The sequence below is a fragment of the Brachycentrus maculatus genome, unplaced genomic scaffold (genome assembly GCF_059751285.1).
Source record: "Brachycentrus maculatus isolate JH-2025_06_01 unplaced genomic scaffold, ASM5975128v1 h1tg000134l, whole genome shotgun sequence".
NCBI classification, from domain to species: domain Eukaryota; kingdom Metazoa; phylum Arthropoda; class Insecta; order Trichoptera; family Brachycentridae; genus Brachycentrus; species Brachycentrus maculatus.
Window position 1 is genome coordinate 1,393,272 of NW_028280887.1, and position 14,777 is coordinate 1,408,048.

A 14,777-nucleotide genomic window follows, 5' to 3' on the forward strand; every position below is an offset into this window, starting at 1 on the left:
TGAGGATTTGAACGACGCCGATAGCGCTAATAAAATCATCGCAGAAAAAGAGGTGGATATATATAAATAAATAAAATTTAAAAAAATGCGTATGCAGCACTGTAGACGCGATAGAAACTTCTTTTAAAAAAGAGAGTAAGAGAGATTTAGTGTGAGAGAGAGAGAGCATCTCAAAAGAAATGCAACAATACAAAATTTTCATAATTTTTTTTCTGTCTTTTCAATACTGTATTTTCAGTGTGATTGATAAGTGCTTCAATTGGTAGTACTAATATGAATGGTTTTTAATAACTATTGTACTGCATCAATTGTAGTTCCGGATTTTGTTGTTGATTAGTTGAGTTTGGAAGTATGACTGATTGTGGCGCCATCAGTTGAACAATTTGTGAAGTAGGTATATATATTGTGAATATACTGTGCAAAAAACTCTAAAATCTCTGTTTGAATAATCCCTGTTATCTTAAGCTTTCAACCTAAATAAAATACTTAAAGTTAAATTTACTTATAAGACCACATAAATATGATATCTCAAACTACTGTACTTAGTTTATTTTGCCAGTTTATAGAACGTTGAAAACTTTAAAATACTGTATCATTAAGTCAAAATTGCATATTTTCGAGTTAACATTTTATGCCAGTATACGAACGATATGATAAAGCTTACTAAATTTTAACATTTATAATAACTTTTTTTTAATATTTCAGATATCGAAGAAGCTGAATTTTCATTTTAATGAAAAAATATATAAAGACCTTGTTGCGCTTAACATCAGCGATTCCGTTGTAGCCTCGAGGGTTCGTAAAAAAACTCCCATTCCTAGTTACGTCACCAAGATGAACAAAGACGTCGAACCAAACCTAGACGACTTTTACGAAGACGATGTGAAAATGGACAAGCCAATATTGCCCCCAATACCGAGTATGAAGTACAGCCCTGTTGTGAAGTATAATGGTAGAGACATCTATGAAAAAATATTGCAGTGGGAAAAACCGTGATTCAATCTTTTAGCTGTTTCGGAATGTTTGGTCCGTTTTACAACAGATGGCTCTGGCTACTTCAAATCTGGCGGCCATTTTTTTTTAGTTATCCTGAGCATCTGTCAATAAAGTTCAGTTCTTACATGTTTGTCATTCTAACATTAGTTTTATCGTTTCTTAACACGATGACTACCAACTACGAGATAACTTATAAATTGCGTTCTTTGCTAGGACGCCGACGAGTTATCTCATACTGTGTTTACTTGCCATATTCATGCAGCTACGATAAAATTCCTAATGTGGATAGATGGCGCATGGGAAGGGAACAAAAAATCAATGCTGGCTTACATGAACAGAAAATTGATTAATAAATGAACAGAAAATATAATTATGTACTAAAATTACAGTTTTTAATAATCTAATGAGATATTTGTAATAATCTATAATTATGTACTATAATTATATACTGCTGACAATTCGTCGGCAGTTCTCGTCAGAACTTCGGGACGCGGATCTGACTTGGGAGGATGCAAGGGAGCTGGCAGCCGACGGAAAAGCCTGGAGACAGTTTGTGGACTCCATATGCTCCACCTAGGGAGCGGATATGGTTATTATTTATTATTATGTACTATAATTTGAGCATGTAAACAGGATGTCAGAAGACAGACTTCCACGTATCGCCCTTCAAGGAAACCCTGAAGGGCGTAGACCCCCAGGCAGACCTCCAAAAAGGCGGAGAGATAACCGGTAGTTAACATCTCAAGAGTGACGGGCAGAGGCACAGATAGATCCTGAGGATCTATAAAAAGAAGAAGAAGAGTAATCTAATATGATTAAATGAAATTGGCTTTTTAGGCCGGAATTCTGAAATTTGCGTTGGCAGTCAACGTGTTGATAAAATATCAACTTTTGTAGTAAACGATAAGCATTTGCGGGAAGTTCTGACGTTCTGTTTTAATTGGAAGAATGCAGTTGTGGCGCATAAAATGCTTTAGGAAGTTAATGGCGATCATGCCAATCAGACAAATGAAATAGAAAACAGTAAAGATGCTTCAAAGATGGTGATTTTTAGTGTTGACAACAAAGATCACCCGGAAGACAGATAGAAGGAAGTATTGGGTCAATGCCTGGATTGCCTGAAAAGACGAGATGCTTTTTTTCTATGCAGGGTTCATCACTAGAAATTTAAATAATTTTCATTCAAATCCTTATTCGCATCCCAATGATGCATAGGGCACTGCATCATATAAACGCAGTGTGATCTTGATCGTAAACACATGAAGGAAAGGTGATCAGCCCTCTGCTTCAGGTACCAGTCCAGGGTAATATTGAATAAATATTACAGTGAAAAAATCACTTATATTTATTTGACCCCCCTGGGAATCGAACCCGGGACCTCCAGAACGGTAGCCGAGCATGCTGACCATTACACTACAGAGGCGGATAAAATCATCACTCGAAATACTTTGATAATATTTTTTTATTTTATTTTTATTTTTTATTTTTCCTTTCAAATAAATGTGATTTTTATACATAAAACGTTTTAAAGTGTGTCCAAATCCTTGTTCACAAATCTGGGTTTCTTCACTTAAGCGTCTTCTAGTATGTAAAATAATAAAAGATTCTCTGCTAGATAAAAAATATCTCAAATCAACCATATATGGCTCCCGTGAACTCAAACATAAAGTGTTGTGAGATTTATGACATATGTATGTATGAGTTCCAAAAATTTGAGCAGTGTGGTTGTCAATTGAAAAAAAAACTGACAACTTTCCGAAACACTAATATATAAAACGAAACTCAATCCCCAAATATAGTTTTGTCCGCAGAAATTCACTCCCGAACAGGCTAAATTTGGACACATTTCGTTGTATTTACACGTACATAATAATAATGGTTATTAAGTTAATGAATGAAGGACGGGTAAAATAAAACTCTCGTCTTTTTGTAGACATTTATTAAACTTCAATAGTTTTACATATATGTATTTATAATATGGTAAACAGACATTTATAGATTCTATCTTGCTACCATCGAGTATACGGATGATGCAATATGCCACCAAGCCACACGGTACGGTGCACTGCTGTACACCGAGTGCACCGAGCGTGCGAGAATAGTGACATCACATGAGACTATGTCGCTAAACTTGTACGTTTAATTTAGGTCCATTAAAATATTTTTATATAAAACAAAGGTTTATTAAACTTCTAAATCACACTGAATGGAATGGAATATTTAAGTCACTGGCAGCAACATATCACCACCAACATGATCTAGATCACTGGCAGCAACAGATCGCCACCAACATGACCTTAGATCACTGGCAGCGACATATCGCCACCAACATGACCTTAGATCACTGGTAGCAACATATCGCCACTAACGTGACCTTAGATCACTGGCAGCGACAGATCGCCACCTACATGGTCTTGGATCACTGGCAGCAACATATCACCACCAACATGATCCAAGATCACTGGCAACGATAGATCGCCAACATGATCTAGATCACTGGCAGCAACACATCGCCACCAACGTGACCTTAGATCACTGGCAGCGACAGATTGCCACCAACATGACTAATGAGATTACAGTTTATAATAAATTGCCTCCACAAATGCAATTCTCTAAATTATCGTATAATAGTTATAAACATTTATAAAGTAAAGAGTATTGGACCCGTTTTTGTTTGCGCTTGAAACTGATGGTCTGACGCAAACAAATAAACGGTAGTATTAAAACTTTTAATATATGATTAACAATATAATATAATAGATGACATTTATTTCTTAAAATTTATAAATGCTCTTTCGATACATACTACTTCCTGGCGGAGACGTATCTACCGAAAACATACCTTGTATGAATGCTATAATAGAATTGATAGAATATAAAAAGAGTAAAAATTTCCAATTGTATAATGACCGATCACATTTCTATAAATTTCACTTTTCTTTTGTTAGTAAAAAATTTGTTCTACTAAGGCATTCATACCGCTCTCTGGAAACAAAACTTTATGACAGGCGGGACGCGGCGGTCCACTGCGCTCCTTAAATTCATCCGTGCCGGACAAAATTTGGCCAAAAAAAGAAAACATTCCGGGAAAACAGCGCGAGCGTCGATGTCGGCGGAGAGTACGAAACGGAATGGCAGCTGGGGACTTCCGCATCGACACCGAACGCTCGAACTCGGCGATCAGCCTCATGATATTTTATTGCGCCACCTGGAAAACAAGACTAGCGGCGAGAAGGTGACGACGCTTCTCAGGTACAGATAGGCCGATAACAAAATGACTCCAGTTATTATGATCTGTATAATGATGGCGTTCTTTGAGAAGTCTGCGGTGAATATATTCTTCACGATCGCCTTGTACTCTTTACAAAAATAATCGAATTGCGCTTCCGCGGAGAAGAGAACGTCGTCCGCCCAGCAAAGCTCGTCTGTTGCGATAGCACCACCGTTATCAATCAAGGCATTTCCATTCATAAGTAGGTTCGAAACCGGCGCGTCGTCCTGTTTTGTGTCATCTGCGAAAGTTAAATTTAGGAAAAGGATAGAGTAGAGTTTGCCGCCGACCGCGAGGCTCTGCAGGGCGAGGGGCGGAGCCGGCGGGGGCGCGCGCGGCGGGGCGGCGCGGCTGCCCCACGACCCTCAGCTGGGGAACTTGCAGTACAGCGCGTAGTGCAGGTCGTACCCCGAGAAGCGGCAGTACTGCGCGTCCTTCTGCTGGTAGCACCCAAACGTGGACAGCTTCTTTAGCGAGCGCGGCGCGTCTGCCACCAGCGACTCCTGAACAAAACATAACTTCATATATACATATTTACTCCAAGATGACGACTTTTGATAGAAAACTAATTATTATTCCTTTCTAATAGAGCAATAATGTTCTTCACTCGCATCATCCGTATCCCATCACGCATATTCTACTCCCTTAGTCCAAGAATCTGGAACACAGGAGTAATTGCCTTACTTTCATATACTTGATGTTCGAGTTAACATCGTGTCCATTTAATGCAGCGCCCCATTTGGATGCAGATAGATGGATGGTATTTTGCCTAGAGCGCCCGTCGATATATCGATAATGACACCAGTGTATTTTGGCGGTCAAGCTAGGAAGTTGTATTTCTAAACTTTTGATTCGTCAATAATATTCACATAAAAGCAAATTGAACTAATTGTTAGAAAAAAATAGAAATACAATTTTTGTAAACATGTATTGTTTTCGCCTTACGATGTCAGATTCATCCAGTGATTGATACATTAAAAGTAGTAACAGTGACAATGAAATTAGAATGTTTACCAATCGGAGGATGTGCACCGATAATAAGCCAATTTCATATGACCTTGACACATTCGGATTTTGGGCACAAAAATTTTATGTTTTTTTTTGTTAAATAATTTGTGTGCTGCATAAGATATTATTATTTTTATTTACATAAATTGCATACATTTATTTAAAGAACAATTTTAAACAAATTTAAAATATTTTTTGCAGAGACCCACCAAGCCACCTTATGTATCTTGTCGGTGGAGTTCTTTTACATTTTTTATTGTTTTTATCCATTTTAACCTAATATGCACACAAAAAAGAGAAAAAATTAAGAATATAAACTATTTTACAATTTTCATAGAATTAACTATTGATCATTTACCCATTCCTTTATTTTTCCTTTGTTCCATATATATTTTTTTGATGTGTTTAAAATGTCATTACCTCGTTGGCGAAGACAGTCAGCACAAATTTCCCCGGACGGAATGTGTCAATGACACGGGTGATGACTTCCTCGTAGCTCTCCGCAGGGATGTTACTCTCGAACGACACGTACGAGTACTCCGGCTCCGGAGTAATGTGGATTGTCATGTAGCAACCCTGGAAACCAAAAGTGACGAGTTGTTTTACTAATGATAAAGAACGGCGGATATAGCCACCCCTCCTATGGATGTGTAAAGCCAAAAAACACAATTTTATCGAAAGGATGTCTTGCCCCTTTTATATATTTAAAATATATATTCATAATATATTTAAAAATACATATTTAATGGCAAAGAATACAGGCATGCAGCCCCGGGTGCCCCATTACTGCTATCATCATTTTCCTAATTACTCTTCCTCGTTCATTCCGTTTCCAAAAACTTACTAAATATCTGCTTTACTTTATTTTATTGAGATAATAGAATGCCACACCACTCTGTCTTTACAAACTATCGTCGGCTCTTCAACATTCATGGATCTCCTCATACATCTTCTTCTTATAACCCTTATCCGCACCCAATGGTGCATAGGGCACTGCATCGTATAGAAGCAGTGTTATCTTAATCGTTAAATACACAAAGGAAAGCCTCATGCTTTTGCCTCATACATACCCGCCGATTATTCCGACTCCCAACCTGACCACTTTCAAGTATTTGACCTACTCGATTATAACGGGTTTTCCCCAGTCTTCCTCTGCTACTATCTCCAACTACATTAGCCTCATAAACCTGTGTTATCGTTCTTTTCTCACACATTCCTTCCCTTTCTCGTATGGCAGTAACGTCCTTTCGAAGAAAGAATTGCATTTTTTTGTTAGTTGGAAGTAAAGATATAAAAATATGTATAAAAGTAAGGAGTCGATATACATTCATATAAAATCATGTTGAAAAAATATTTCATCAAACCATGCAGATTTTCAAGATATTATATGATACAGACACACTTTTAAATAAATAGTGCATTCAATTATCAAACTTTTATCGTACGCAGTGAGTTACTTTGTATTTATGATATAAATTGTGTTGACAATTTAGAAATGTCTGAGATAAAAAAGCTTTCAAGTACAATAAAAATCATAATATGAGGACTTGGTGATCACTTAAGCCAGCCGAATGCCAGGTCGTAAACCCTGGAATTCTCAGATTTCCTTCATATAAAAAGAATGATAGAACGTTTCATATCAAGTTGAGGAACCTATATTTTTTTTATTGGCATCTCTTTTACTTAAACTCTTCATATAAAAAATTACAATTTATTTTTTAACATCTCATCAAAGATGAAGAAGAATATGGAAGTCTGGGCAATTACGGGGCTGGCGACCATCATAGGCTGGTTTAAGTGATCACTTTACACACGTGTAACATGTGTAAAGTGATCATATGATCATATGAAAATAACTCCTATAATTGGAGATAATCCAGATTTGTGAACAAGTATTTGGACACACTCAAAATGTACCGGGGCTAAAAGTAAAAAAATCACTTTAAGCCCCGGTATTATCATTATTTATTGGTAAATTGTTTGTCAACCCACGAGTTATCCAAAAATTATCAAGGAGCCGCACTGTTTGAACTATTTTATGTCAATTAAGGCAAGTGTACATTGCAGATAGATACACACACATGTATTTATAGAGCGAGATAACTTCTAATTAAGTACTGTAGCTCTTTGCTATGTTTGAAAACCTTCATTAGATATTGATTAAAACACAGTGCAAAGGTTAACACAAGTCTGTAATAAGTGATAAGAAACATGGCGCAGACTTTAAAAAGAATATGTACATTATGAGTAAAACTTTCGCTGAATATATAATACATTTGAAGCACATATAATTAAGCCGTTGCTAAATTGGAGCATTATCTAATAGTTTTTACAACATTTTGAGTATGTCCAAATGCTTGACTGGATTATTTCCAATAAGGAGTTATTTTTTTAACATTATTTTTTTGACATGTCAACATGGATGAAGAAGAATATGGAAGTCTTGCAGAAAAAAAGTGTTTCTGCTCAATAAAAAGCTTCTTTCAACTCACCATAGATTTCTCCAGTGAAATTCTAGTCAATTAAAGCAATATGTTTCGAAATTGAACAATAAATATAGAAGTTACAAGAATTTGAGTGGTGAAGTTTTCAATCATGGGTAGAATTGCTGAATGTTACACGTGCGCAAAGTGATCACTTAAAACCAGCCTATGACGGTCGTAATTCCCACAAAGTGATGACTTAAAACCAGCCTATGACGGTCGTAAGCCCCGCCCCACAAATGCCCAGACTTCCATATTCTTCTTCATCTAATAGTTTTGTTAGGTACTTAAGATAATGTAATAATAGTGAATGGTGCACTAAAATCAGTTGCAGCAAATAAAAACCTTTCAGCAAAAGCTAAACTAGCAGTGCACAATGAAGTCCTAAATAATACGGCCTATGGCAGGTTGTTAACCCTGCAAATAGCCAAATTCTTCTTCATCTGTACTGAGATGTCAATATTTAAAAAAAAATTATCACATACCCTTGGTAGAATGGGGGAATTTTTTTAGGCCGTCATAGGGATGGATTCCAAGTTATAACTAAATGCCTAATGCAATAGCAACATAATATTAACACATTGTTTACGGCGAGCACATATTTGTGCATTTCAGTGACCTTCGACTTCATATACATAAAAACACATCTTAAATGTCTAAACTCTAGTCTTGCTTTGCTGTGAAACAGATCTTCTTCTTACCCATATCCGCACCCAATGGCGCACTGCATTGTATTGACGCAGAGTTATCTTGATAGTTATTTACACGAAGGCAAGGTCACTCCTGCGCTTCAGGGACACCAGTCCAGGGTAATATTGAATAAATACTAGTGGAAAATCACCAATATTTATTTTCACCCCCCTCCCCCGTGGGGATCAAACTCAGGACCTCCAGCACGGTAGCTTAACACGCTAACCATTACACCATGGAGGCGAACAGATAGATGTCAAAATATTATCGATTCTTTTCTGTCATCATTCTTTCGGTGCAATCAAATATCGACCGCCTTAAATTATATTTTTTTAACAAACCTCACCGTAGCCAATGTGTTAGTATGTCAATTCTCAAACTACAAGTCCAAAAACACGGTCATAACACATTATCTACTCACGTTTGGCAAATCAGGCTGTCCCTTTATGGATCAAGGCGTTAAAAAGAAAATACATGGCGGGTTAGAAATGTGAATATTGATTAATAACAGTAATACATTTCAAATAACATTGTGAGAATCTCTCACGGAGCGTATCTAGAGAAAGTTTTATTTAACAATTAAAATGTAACTTTGTCTTAAAATCACTATAAATATTTTATTATAACTTAATTATAATGTCTACCGGTTTCGAAGCTAACCGCTTCTTTATCAAGACTGAATAATACTAAAACACTATCTACTTAACAATATTCAAAATATTTTGACGGCTAGGCAAAGGAGCTTGGGTAGATCTCAAGTGGCTTTACTCTTTTGTTTGTTGATTTGGGGTTTAATTTGACATTCGTTTGAAAATGCCATAACTAGGCGAAACAATTGTCACAATATTAATTTTTTATGTGTTTTTGTTGATGAAATACAACTTAGTAGACTCAAAAAATCTTTGTTTGATTTAAAAATTAAAACATAAATTTATTTTTTGTATTGAATATTGAATTGCAGTCACAGTCAAATGTATCAGGGATGTTGAGTGATTGGAAACATATTTAATAACCGACTTTTTAAAAATCGTTTACTTGTGTTTTTATAAGTTGTAAATTATCATTAATTGCCTTTTTAATTTCTAATATTTCTAAGTAATCTAATTTAAGAAGTCTTCTGTTGCGTATAATATATTTAGACCTTTATTTTTTATCAAATGAGTGATTATTTTCTATTAGATGATTGGAAAAATTCAAAATAATTGTTATTATTTAGACATCTTGTATGCTCTTTAATGTCAATAGCTCCCAAATTCCCAAAGGAAAGCGTTACAATTTACTCATTTCGCTCACTCCTTTCAGGAACGTCATGAATAAAAAACTTGATTTTTCAGGAGAACGTTTTTAAAGTATAAAAATATAACACAATGTATTAAAAATAAATATCAAGCCACTTATTGAACTTTTTACTATGCAACAGATCTTTTTAGGTAAAACCTGATGGTTTTTTTCTCCATTTGAAAAATATTTAGTTTATTTATTTTTTGACATCTCATCAAAGATTAAGAAGAATATGGAAGTCTGGGCATTTACGGGGCTTACGACCGTCATAGGCTGGTTTAAGTGATCACTTTACACACGTGTAACATTCACCAATTCTACCCATTATTGACAACCACACAACTCAAATTCTTGGAAGTTTCTTTATATATGAACCAATTTAGAAACCTTGTTCATGAATCACTAGAACTTCACTAGAGACATCTATTGGTGAGATGTAAAGAAGCTTTTTATTAATATGATATACCAATAGATGTCTCTAGTGAAGTTCTAGTGATTCATGAACAAGGTTTCTAAATTGGTTCATATATAAAGAAACTTCCAAGAATTTGAGTAGTGTGGTTGTCAATAATGGGTAGAATTGGTGAATGTTACACGTGTGTAAAGTGATCACTTAAACCAGCCTATGACGGTCGTAAGCCCCGTAAATGCCCAGACTTCCATATTCTTCTTAATCTTTGATGAGATGTCAAAAAATAATATGAAAATAACTCCTGTAATTGGAGATAATCCAGATTTTGTGAACAAGTATTTGGACACACTCAAAATGTTGTAAATATTTAGTTTATTTAAAAAAATAATTGAACAATATCTTTTCTTCAAAATGCAAAAAGAACATTTTCTGCCCTGTAGCGGGTAAATATTAAGTTAAAAATAAGCCTCTTTTGCTGGGATATAGTACATTTTCTGGGCATTCCGAAAACACGCACAACTGAAAATTGTCAATTTTTGATTACTGACGTTCATGAAAGGAGTGAGCGATTTGTATTTCATCAGACAGATGATTTCAAATTACAATAAAGTGCACTGAATTTTCCTGTGCAGGTACATTATAAAATATTTATTGATAATACTATATCAAAGAAAATTGTTTATGACATGCAATCAAATACGACAGCACCTACCCCCTCTTTATCCTTCAATGTCACAAGGACATGAATTTAAAATTTAGACTTAGATTCACAGATGGGGTTTGATAATGATGCGGAATGCAAACACATGTCGCAATATATATTAAGAAATAGTGGTATTCACCGAGTAAAATTATAATATTAAATTAAACTTTTAACTATTTTGAAACCCTTATCCGCACCCCAATGGTGCATAGGGCACTGCATTATATAAACACAGTGTTATCTTGATCGTTAACACACGAAGGGAAGGTGATCAGCCCTCCGCTTCAGGTACCAGTCCAGGGTGATATTGAATAAATATTAGAGTTAAAAAATCACTTTTATTTATTTGACCCCCCCCTGGGAATCGAATCCGGGACCTCCAGAACGGTAGCCGAGCATGCTGATCATTACACTACGGAGGTGGACATTAAATATTAAACCATTAAATTAAAAATGAATACATATTACCACAGAGCGACTGCCATAGTTTTAGCTTTTGAAAATTACAATTTTGTCAGCATCTTGTGATTGTTCGAGGTATGTTTATTGAATGCAGTGAATGTGTTAAATATACTTAAATATTTAATTGATTCTTAATTGAGTTACAATACATTTTCTTATTTTTATTCTTACTCCAACACTGATAAAAATAATGACTAAGCATAGGATGGCATATCGCTCACTCCTTTCAAGAACATCATAAATCAAAATTCGTCAATTTTCAGTTGTGCATGTTTTCGGAATGCCCAGAAAATGTACTATATCCCAACAAAAGTGGCATATTTTTATCATAATATTTACCCGCTACAGGGCAAAAAGTGTTGTTTTTGTATTTTGAAGAAATGGTATTGTTTAATAATTTTTTTAAATATACTAAATATTTTTCAAATGGAGAAAAAACCTTCAGGCTTTACCTTAAAAGATCTGTTGCACAGTAAAAGGTATAATAAGTGGCTTGATATTTATTTTTAATACATTGTATTCTATTTTTAAACTTTTAAAACGTTTAAAACGATAGGTATATAGGAAATGGCAGTAAATGGTTGGAATTTGATTTGGGCATATGAAAAATCAAGTTTTTTGATTTATGACGTTCTTGAAAGGAGTGAGCGATATGTAACAAATTCTTTAATTACTTTGAAATGGTGATAATTTTATAAGAATAAGTTTGAACTTTGTCATAGTAACCTAATAAAATGTAGAAATATTTTTTCAAATGTAGCATTTATCTAGTCATCTGGGTAATAATGTAACTTCAAGCAATATGAAGACAAGTCCATGTGTGAAATTCATAGAACTCCTGACAATATAGAAAAATATAAATCATAAAAAATTTCTTTATCGTGGCAGTTTCTATGGATATTATTACCACAGACAAAAAAGTAAAATTCAAAATTTGAATTCTGATTATGTTTATGGTAAGAATAAGAGAAGGGGTGTTTACTTACATCTTTAGTCACTCCGTTCATGGAGTAGCCGCACGGATCGAAGAGGAAGTCATCAATCTTCATCCCTGGAATGATCTTCTCAATTCCGGATTTCTAAAAATAAATATGATAAAATATATGTCTTTGTTGGATAATGGAATAAAGGCACTAAGCTGTAAAACCAACCAATGCGAAATTTGAAATAACAAAATACTACCATAAAAAATAAAAATAAATTTTTTGTACAGCTGTGACATTTTTATATTCTTTTTTTTATTAATTTTCTTGAGAAGCATTCATTTTTAATCACAATTTTTTTTTCATCACACTTATAATTACAAATTGTAATTGTCCGCCTCCGTAGTGTAATGGTCAGCACGCTCGGCTAACGTTCTGGAGGTCCCGGGTTCGATTCCCAAGGGGGGTAAAATAAATATAAGTGATTTTTTCACTGTAATATTTATTCAATATTACCATGGACTGGTACCTGAAGCGGAGGGCTGATCACCTTTCCTTCATGTGTAAACGATTAAGATAACACTGCGTTAATATGACACAGTGCCCTATGCACCATTGGGTGCGGATAAGGGTTTTATATTATTATTATTAATTGACAAGCCCTCACTGGGTTCCCTGTACCGAGAGCACATTTCACAATACTTAATATGAAATGTAAATTGTTTATGACATGAAATAAAAAAGACATGGCTGAATGATGCAATCTTTTTTAAATCTATCCACCTCCATTATCCATTTATAAATATACCTCTTTTATGCATATGATTAATTATTTAATGACTTTATGGATGATGCAAGCAGATTGTACAACTTTATTGCATAGTAATAAATACTATTTCGAACAAAAAAGGTATGTATTAGGTTTTGCTTGATACATATAAATACAAGTATTTTTTTTTAAACGCTAATATTTATTTAATATTACCCTGGTCTGGTACCTGAAGCGTAAGACTGACCACCTTGCCTTCGAGTAATGAAGGATCAAATCAACATTACATTGATTCGATACGGTGCCCTATGCACCATTTGGTGCAGATGGAGAACGAGAATAAGAAGACGCTATATTGGAAGAACCGGAATGGTGTTTAACCCTCTGCCTACCAAGTGCGTCCAACGAACCCGTTCCAAAGTTAATGTTGGGTCTATTGAAACTCAATATAATATATAACTAATATGTATAGAGGGTTAAATGTAAAGAATAGAAGGGAATATACGAGATTGGACGGGGATCAGGACCGTCGAGGCGCCTTTAGAGTTGCCCGAGACAAGGACAATTACTCTCAAGTGATAGTCGACATCAGGGCGACCTGACATGACAAACTTAGAAGAAGATAAGTAAAGTAGAAGTCGGGTTGTGGACCCGTGGTTAGTATCATAGACTGTTGAGTCAAGTGTTTCTGGGTTCGAACCCACTCTACCACAATTTGATACCTATTTCTGATAATGAGCCGCTTAGGCTCACAGAAATAGTACGAACATTGAAAAGTATTTTTGTTAATAATAAAAACACAAATATTTATCTTAAAAAAAAAGAATATCACATGAAACCAATTGAAACACCAATCAATGGCATAATAAACTGAATATTTTAAAGCATATTTTGTAATGTCGTTTTTTCTTTTAAGATGCTCTCTCTCTCTCTCTCTCTCTCACTAAATCTCCCTCTTACTCTTTATTGTTTAAGAAGTTTCACTTCTATCACGTGTACGGCATTTATTTGTTTTGTTTTCTAAATGTAAATAATAAAAACACAAATATTCATCTTTAAAAAAAAATAAAGATTGTACCATATTTTACAAGAGGGTCCATTGGACCAAGGACGGTAGTTATGGACAGTTTTTGTTAGCGGTAGACCGAGGGTTAAATTCATCAATAGGCGTTGGGTTACCATGGTGGCGTCCTTGGCGTCCTTGGACTGGTCCTTGGTGAAGATGGCCATGATGTCGGGGTCCAGGTCGGACATGAGCATCTCCATGGTCTGGTCGGGCTCCGGCGCGCCGCGCGGGGCCTCGCTCGCCCCCCGCGCGCGCCGCGCCGCCTCCTCCTTCTCCTCCTTCTCCAGCGCACCCACCGTACCTGCAAATACTTCACTTCTTAACTGACCACTCGCAACAATAGAATTCAGTAAGCGTCCGGCTACGCTGAGAGCCGGACGTCACTTAACGCCCGATTTAAACAAACAAAAAATTGGATTTTTCTTTGTTTTTATGAATATATTATATCGCTCACTCCTTTCAAGAACGTCATAAATAAAATAAAAACTTGATTTTTCAGGAGAACGTTTTTAAAGTTAAAAAATATAATACAATGTTTTAAAAATAAATATCAAGCCACTTACTGAACTTTATACAGTGCAACAGATCTTTTCAGGTAAAGCCTGAATGTTTTTTCTCCATTTGAAAAATATTTAGTATATTCAAAAAAAAATTATTAAACCATACCCTTTCTTCAAAATGCATAACAACACTTTCTGCCCTGTAGCGGGTAA

At 35.2% G+C, this 14,777-nt stretch overlaps 1 protein-coding gene across 4 annotated transcripts in view; it reads right to left on the reverse strand.

Moving 5' to 3' along the window:
- Positions 1–2,918: 2,918 nt before the first annotated feature.
- SamDC (S-adenosylmethionine decarboxylase) overlaps positions 2,919–14,777 on the reverse strand; it is a 42,683-nt gene continuing 30,824 nt past the window's right edge. The window contains exons 5-10 of one of the 4 annotated variants that reach the window (XR_015837568.1): positions 14,178–14,365; positions 12,293–12,385; positions 8,870–8,890; positions 5,696–5,851; positions 3,476–4,770; positions 2,921–3,400 (exon numbers count right to left, since the gene is read on the reverse strand). Coding sequence is in view for 2 of the 4 variants with exons in the window: in XM_088260376.1 (XP_088116502.1) it covers positions 4,633–4,770; positions 5,696–5,851; positions 8,870–8,890; positions 12,293–12,385; positions 14,178–14,365 (596 nt within the window). In the remaining 2 variants the exon portion in view is untranslated. Of the gene's footprint in view, positions 4,771–5,695; positions 5,852–8,869; positions 8,891–12,292; positions 12,386–14,177; positions 14,366–14,777 lie in introns of all 4 variants that reach the window. The other 3 variants (XM_088260376.1, XR_015837569.1, XM_088260377.1) reach the window with 3 other exon arrangements.